Source organism: Protopterus annectens, chromosome 3.part1, assembly GCF_019279795.1.
Source record: "Protopterus annectens isolate FY-2018-M chromosome 3.part1, PAN1.0, whole genome shotgun sequence".
NCBI classification, from domain to species: domain Eukaryota; kingdom Metazoa; phylum Chordata; order Ceratodontiformes; family Protopteridae; genus Protopterus; species Protopterus annectens.
The window spans coordinates 1,228,073,080-1,228,081,800 of NC_056732.1; the positions used below are offsets into that span (position 1 = coordinate 1,228,073,080).

General features: G+C 35.3%; 1 protein-coding gene across 1 annotated transcript in view; it reads right to left on the minus strand.

The window, feature by feature from the left end:
* LOC122797762 (serine/threonine-protein phosphatase 6 regulatory ankyrin repeat subunit A-like) overlaps nt 1–8,721 on the minus strand; it is a 2,341,865-nt gene that overhangs the window by 116,158 nt on the left and 2,216,986 nt on the right. The window contains exon 27 of the mRNA XM_044066284.1: nt 1,795–1,947. Coding sequence (XP_043922219.1) covers nt 1,795–1,947 — 153 coding nt within the window. The remainder of the gene's footprint in view (nt 1–1,794; nt 1,948–8,721) is intronic.

Here is an 8,721-nt window from a genome sequence, read left to right on the forward strand (position 1 = left end):
TTGAGAAGTCATCTAGGCCAGGGAACTACCACATTGACAATACGCCCCTAAGAGCTGACCCACTTGTTTGCAGTTTTGGAATTTATGTGGATAGTGACGTAACTTTTGACCAACATCTGTCCATCGTTGTTAAAAAGTCCTTCTATTTTGAACAGCTTATGAATAAAGGGATTTTTCCTAGATCTAGGGATGTCATTGTCCCACTTTATTCAATCCTCATTAGGCCAATCATTGAATTCAATGACTCCTTTGGAACTTATCTGTCCAGATATACAACAACTGAAGTGCCCACAGAGATACCTTGCTAAAAGAATACATTGCCTAAAAAACATGTCCGACATGGACCAGCTCAAAGCCCTGTCACTATACTGGGTATCCTATTGTTAAGAGGTGACCTGTGTATTGCATGCAAGACATACTTTGACCCAGTACTGATGGATTTACTGCACATAATCAAGTTAAATGGAATCAGAAATACTTGATCTAGGGATCTAAACCTCTTCTGCAACCTTGGCAGAAAGGTTTGGAGGGATGGGTATATCTTGCACACTCCCCATCCACATAAAACAAAGTTTATCCCTATACATATTCAAGAATAACTTGGATTTATGGATGGGAAACAGAAAATTTACCTGAGGACTGCTCCCTGCACTATTAATTGATAAAGACATCTCCTAAATGTTTTTATCACATACATGGGTCCCCTTAAATTATCTCTGGTATGATCCCAGTTATTCTCATGGGGGGTAATATGTAATTATTGACCACGGGATGGGTAAGGGCAATCTCTGACCAAATGTGATAGATTAATTCAAGCACAAAAGGGGAAATGGCTATACTTAAAATGGTCAATAAAGTCAATACTTATCTATGAACCCACGTGTTCTATTTCCTGGATATGCATATTTTTTGCACATGCAGATACATATTTTGTAGAATTTGTCAAGTTGTGATTAATAATAGCAATAATATGATGCCGAACCACATTAACTTGAGACCAAAAGTCTCCCTCTCATAAGTAATTTGTATATGCTATTACCAATTTTAGAAAGAATAAACAGATTAATATCTACAGTAAATTGTTCAATGTTTTACTGTACCGGAAGAGATACCAATAAACACTGCCCGAGAATGACGTGTGCATGAGTTCATGAGTTCATAATCAGATGACAGATGTTTCAATATTAGAAAACAGTTACCAACTCATTTTCCATTTGCACAGCTTGCTTGATTCTACACAAATTTAATAGTATCAAGTGAATTTAGGTGCATCTTTAAATCTTAAATCCTACAAATAAGTTTTTATGAAACTGTGCTTGTTTAGGTTACACCTTAGTTCATTACAAAAATTAAGTACTATTTTTGATTATTTAGGTTCCATTTATGTCATTTTTTTATTTCTGAGACATTTTCAACTTACTTACAAGGACACGCTTGCTGCTTGGATAATGTAACTCTTACTTGCAATCTAGTGTTTTTATCTTCTAAGGTTTACTGCCTTCACTCTTACCCACACTTCCATCTCTTGCCTGAATAAATTAACATTACTGGCCACTAGGACAAATATTATGTATCTTGGCCACTAGGACAGACATTATGTATCTTGTCATTTACCTGTATATTGGTTATGGAATTTAAAGTGCTATTTTCTATTAAAACACCATTAGCCCTGTTAATACAGGTCTTGTTTAGTTCAAAATGTCAAGCAGAGCTTAGGTTTTTAGCCATATTTTAGATGATAAAAATACTTTTGTTATTAGTAGCTGATTTATTGTACAGAAAACAATCTAATACCTTCTGGTGACACCTGTGTAGGCTTCTTTGCTGTGGACTGTACCCAGCCCATTGAGGTATGTGCTAGAAGGTCAATAGAGTGAGTATCAGAAAGAACATCAGGATTTTCCTCTTCAGTCATGAGATTTCGTCCTTCTGCTGAGCAAAGTTTACCTAAAAGAAAAAGGGAAGGATGTATTTTTGAGCAGCTGTGACATTGTTTTTGAACCTGATGCATGTTTGTTTAACTATGTGCTATATTCCACCTAAGCAAATAAAAATTGTTAAATCTCCGACCTTCTGATCTTCGTACCAAGGCCTCATAACAGTTTAATCACTTGCATGGTCAGTGAGGTCTAAAGACGGATCAAAGCATGGGACACTGCATATCTTTCTTCTCACTACACTTTTCTCAACATAGAAATGATTTTCTGAAAATGTTTACAGATACAACAACAGAAAATTTAAAGCAGAGTTTTAATCTACTGACAGAAGAGTTTAGCTGTTTTTGTCCTACTAATGTATGCAGAACTAATACATTTGACATTCTGAGTAGGAGCTTTATCAAAAGAGCCTTCAGAAAGTGCATAGAATAGTGGAAACCCATATATAATTTAATACTTTTTTGCCACACACTATAGAGTGCACTAACTTTCTGAATAAACCACCACTATTCAGTAATATAAACTATAATAAATCACTAGTGATGTTATCTGGTTTGAGATTTTGCAAATATATTTTAAAAATTAAAGTTACTCTTTGCAATTAAATTGGTAGATATGATGTAAAAATACAATAGTATTTTTAAGCTCACAAAAAGATATCAGCCAGCCCCACTGATACAGAGAATTGCTGACACTAACCAGTAATGAACTAATACTCACAGTACTGAAGGGACAGACAACAGGTCCTCATCATTTGCTGATACACAGACCTCTCTGCACCAGCAGAGGGCGAGCTTTTTTCTTGGGGTGGTACTGACCTATGGTGTATTGTAGCAAGGTCTGCTTCCATATTCTTATTCATGTACCCCATGCAGACCATGAAGGGTGAATGTAGTAATCTCCTAAGGCACAATAAGTGCATTGTCAGAGTTTGTGACTCTCGGCAAAATCATGCCACAAAATTCAGCAATGATGCTCACATCTTCCAGCTGCTACCCAAAAAGGGGCAACCATCTTGGTGTTTAACAACACTAGGCATTGGAATTAGGGCTGCAGTACCAATATCATGGGAAGAATGAGGGGAAATGTTACCAGGGTGAGGTTGAAAAATATACACTGATATTAAAAAAACACCCAACGCAGGTCTTACTCTAAATTAAGCTACTACAGTGGGGATGGAAACTATCTCAGGCATATACTCTTCTTAAAAAATCATCTACTGAAGGTAATGTCTTCATTCCTTTACATCAATCACTGAGACACTCAGAAACAATTGGAATGCATTCAGCAGCTGAAAGTAGGCTCAGACCAATGTTCTGAGTAGACTGAGCTATCCTTCTAACCTTAGACTAAGACCTTTGAGCTATTTTCTCTTTATAGTGGCACAACATTGACAGTATTGCTGTTAACTAGAAGATTATAAAGGGTATACACAGTACATAAACCATGGCTGAAACAAAATGTCATACCTTATTGTAACTTAATGCCTAATGTTCTGTAGTATCTGGATAGCTGACGTCGTATCTGGACAGCTGACCAAATAGGGAGAATTATGAATTCTCCATTACTTAATGGTGTCAGCTATGTCAAAGGTAATTTGAAGATCTTGCACCTTATTAAACATTTTATTATCATAAGATTTAGATTATAGACTCGATCCTTGGGTCATTCGTTATTACTCAGTTTCTTGCAATAAAGACATAATGATTACAAAAATATATCTAGAGTACTAAGTGTTAATGTTATAAATATGACTTTTTCTTTTTGTCCCATTGCTCTGTAGTTCTCTGGGTTTTGTCAATAAAAGTAACTTGAGCATCATATATATATATATATATATATATATATATATATATATATATATATATATATATATATATATATATATATAAAAAAATGATGAAATAAATATTTCATGTTTATTAATATTTGTATCCCTTTCATATTCCAAGACTCAGCAAGCAGTGTCTTTAGAATTTTATTTATTTATTTATTTAACATTTGTTTACTGGGAAAGTCTGACTTGGAACAAAGCCAATTTTCAGCGGAGGCCTGGGAAGAACCACTCCAGATGTATGTCTTTGTAAGAATAATAAGACTAATAATACAAAATGATTGCAAAACATGTGAAAAAAGAGTAAATGTATACAATGATTCCGCAAAGATACACAATAGAAATATTACTTGCAAACACTATTATATGTGCTTCTTGAATTCTTAGAGAAAGTTCTCCTCAGTTTCCACATGGAACTAAGCCCTGATTGCCTAACTTGAAAAGAGTTTAATATACTAGATACACACTAGCTGTAAATAAATACAGTAAAATATAGACATCCTAATAAGGTAACCTGAATGAAAAATATTATAAATACCAAAAATGTCAAGACTAGGTTAGACTACATCAAACTGTACTTACCAGTATAAACAGTTGCAACCCTGTTTTCAAATTTTGATAAATAACAAAAAGCAAAATAGAAAACATATGGTAGCTGTGATGGGTGTCTACTCAGGGCTAGCAATCATAGGAGACTCAGTCCTTACCACTGACACCAGTGAGGGACGGTCACTAAGGGCTATAGTATTTTCAGATGCAGCTCAATGCACCAAGCACAATTTCCCTTAAGGGCACACAGGGAGCATGTTCCGGACCTGGGGCTAGACCTACACAAAACTTCACACTGACCACTTTGGAGATTTGTACCTGTTCCCAGTAGCTGACACACACACACTTGGATATTTGAGTTTCACATACACATCCACACCTGGGATAAGCTGGCACAGATTTAGTAGCTGTGCCGCTTTCTGCCCAGACTCTGAGATAATTACACTACCACCAGTAAGCTACCCTAAGGCACTTATAAAGGGCACACAATTATGCTGTGCAAAATTAATACTAATACAAATGGTAGGGTGTGACCAAAGCAGCAAGGCTTTTAGGAACAGCCATAGTGTCACTAAAATAAGAATAAGTACTCTCAATATGTTAAAAGTATTGTCTCAAGGACCAGCCACAATGAAAGGTAATAAAATATTTAATGATGAATAATAAAATAGAAAGAGGAGAATACTGAATACAATAAACAACACAGCTTCAACAACAGAGATATAAAAAATAACACAGTTGAATTATTTCTCACAGATGCAGAAAACAATGCTAAATTATTCTCACTAAATGTCCCTGACTAGCTAAAGAATTACTGTTCTCTGACTACTAACTAAACCACGGCAAGCTGATGTGTGCCGAGTGTCTTACCACAGTAAAAGCCAGATGATGTCTCTCTCTGCCTGCGTGGATGTGTGCGATAGGGTCTATATTAGAACACCAAAGACACTAAACATCAAATGGCCTAAAGACCGAAAATGCCGGACCTCGAAGTCGCATTTGTGGGGGTTTGCACCCACCAACCCCCACTAATTATATATACCAACTCCGAGATCACACTACAGTGAGGCAAGGGCAAATATTCTGATCTTCACTGTACTGCAGTCTCACAAAAAGCACATAACTGAATGGCATTTCTGATATTAAGGCCGTTCGATGTTTAGCTTCTTTGATTTGTTAATAGAAACCCATGGGATATATATCCTGTCAGAAATCTTTCCTGTCAGATTCTAAAGTGCTGCTGTGAGAGTTCCAAAGAAACCAGATGCTGGCTAGAGGATGACATCACCTCCAGTCACCTGACTGGTACTGGTACTGGTACTGGTACAGATCTTTGCTAAGAAGACCTGTGGCAGCATCTGAAAGCTATAACACAATTTCAAACTTTACATCCTTCCAGGTTCTTTGATAAACATACGCATTTGATCAGTTACAACAATACATCTTAATATACATGCATAAATTCTTTCTGTCCAGCAGGGCCTACTGCTGATGCATTTTTAACACAATTAACTTTACAAATATATTTTTAACTCAATAATCTGTTCAATTCAGCATGATAATTAAATAACATAAAATTCTTTACAAAACTCCAGCTAGTTATGCTGGCATATGTACACATGTACTGCCCTACTCTCCCTGGCACAAATGGCACTACCTCATAACATCATATCAGCACAGAATTTGAATAAAATGGGAAGTGCCACCAATGTCTTGGTGATTTGTGCCATAAATTCAAACTAGAAAACATTGTCATATTCAAATGTGTTACTGCCATTAACTGGCACTTTCACATATAGTACAAAATAATTAATGAGGTTACAGAAAAAAACAGTTAAAAAATTCAAAACTGAGAAGAAGGAAATGTGATTTGTAAATAGGAAACTAAGAAGGAATATAATGTGGAATAGTTACAGTGCTCTGCTCCAACTTTGTATCCAAATATCAGCACCTAACAAAATTCACCTTAAGAGATTGTTGATGCTTAAATGAATAACCAAAGAAATGGAAGACTAAGCTATCTGTGAAGGAATTAAGGATAATGAACTGCTTTCTGCAATCTGGGGTTTGATTCCCTCAGCCTCCATTTACCTACTGTGCCATTGATTATGAACCTGATACACATATTTGCTTCAGAAAACTGAAAAATAATAAGTTTGATAATGATTATTTCCTTGTGTTAGTGGACAACTGCTTACATACATCCATTAAACACATTTGGAGCCTAGAGGCTGTCTCCTCTTTTTTTGGAAGACAGCATGGTGAAGGATTGTTTTGTTAGACCTACTTAGCTTTTGATTGCACCATAAATTTTCTACATTGACAACAATTACTTTCTAAAATTGAAAGGCACACAATGGGAACATGATTTGCTTCTACTTATACTAACCTGTTCATGGTTTTCTTCAAACAAGCTTATACATAGAGGAATATTACAGAAATCAAGTAATGTTTTATACACTCTGTACAGATGGTTTATTTTTTATACTAAAAGTACCATAGGATCATTTTGTAACTTCCTTTCACAAGTTCAAGCTGAACAAATCTGAAATCAAGTTCACTTTTACCATATAATGTTCTTCCATTGATTATTTCAGTCTTAACATACATGTGATAAATAGTAGGTTAGCAACTTCATTGTACAGGAAGCACATATCTGTCAAGAACTTTCTGGTAGCTTCCAGTACCCACCCTTAACACCTGATCAGTTTATTACCCTATGGGGAGTTTTTGAAAGTCTGAAAAATCTATGATGAGAATGAGGATTTCTAGAGGTAGGCTACGGACATTTACTCATAGATTAATGTTAAGGGGTATGACATTTACCCATAGATTGATCTTGAGGGGGGAATATAGTTTTCAACACCTTAAGAACTCACTTAACAGGGTCACTAATATGAAACACAAGGTAACAGTGTGCTTAAACCCTACGTCGGGAACAGGAGTGATGATTTTGTCACAAGGTTTTCTCTATAAATTGAGGAGATTGCCAGAATTATTAAAAAAAAAAAAAAAAAACACTGGCATACTTTATTGAGTAACAATGTTTTATGCAGTGTGTTAAGAAGCTCTCCACAAGTATCATACCACAATTTCTTCTCCTTCATGAAATGCCTTGTTCATTCTGAGCTGCTGAAACAATTCACTGGGTACTGCAAATGGTGTGCTATCTGATCATACTGGGAAAGCAGCAGGAAACAATGGGCATGCATTCTTTTCCTGATTCTGTTTATAATCGTCACCAAACTGGAGTTGTTTATAGATGTAGATACCCCTGCCCTTTGTATTATATTGGATAAACCTCCAGGAAAATGAGAGTCATGATCCTAGAATACCTAAAAGATGTTCACAATGGCCCAGTGGCACAGTATTTTATGCAGTCATACGGCTCCTATCCATCACCCTTATGGTTATTCCTTAGATGTTGCCTACCAGATGTTAAACTGTATTTAGACAGTAAACAAACTCTGTTACAAATGGAAGCAAAATTCAGCTTCTTATATGAAATCCCAAGGATATGACCAATATGCTCAGCATTGAATATGTATTCTACAAATAATGGCTGTATGAATGCATTGTTTTTATATTTTTATATTTACATTTTAAATATTTTTCCATTTAGTATCAGATTCAGATTTGTATTCTCATTATCTGTTTGCACCTCTTTGATTGGTTGGGGCTTTCTATTTGGGATTCATAAGTTTGTTTCTCGCAATAATTTAGTAACCTTCAAGGCTCCTAGACAATGCATTAGTATATTATATGTGGAAATATAAGTTATATTTTAAATGAAGCGCCTTTAACTTATAAAATGTGTTTTTTTCAGTGCTCCTGGTTTGAGTCTGAAAGAGGTCTCTACTTATTCTCATTAACACAGGCATATGGAGAACAACTTAGAATACAGCAAGCTAGTTATATGGGTACAATGGTATATCAAAGGAAACAAAGTGGCAAATGACATTGGAACTTTGTAGCTATACAGTAATCAGGACTGCTGCCTTTCATCATGTATATAGAGCAGTTACATCATGATAAAACAACTGGATTGTATTGTCTCAATTATTTAGGAAAAGATTAGTAATATAAAACCCTGAAATAGTTAGTCCAGTATTCATAGTCTGGGGCTTTACAAACAAGCAAAGATTATCTGCAAACAGTGGTTGCTTCACAGATAAACAAATAAGGTCAGCAAAAATAATTTGCGATAAATAAGGAAAAGTGATTTTTTTTTTTTTAAACACAACCACTTACTGCAAAAGAGTAAGCTGTGTAAAGTTAAGCATTAAGAAGTTGCAAATTATTTTGTAAAAGCCTGAGGTTTTGTGTTACATTTTTTTTAGAAAATATTGAATGGAAGCATGGCTAAGTGCAGTCATGCTTAAAAAATTTAAGGAAAGCTGC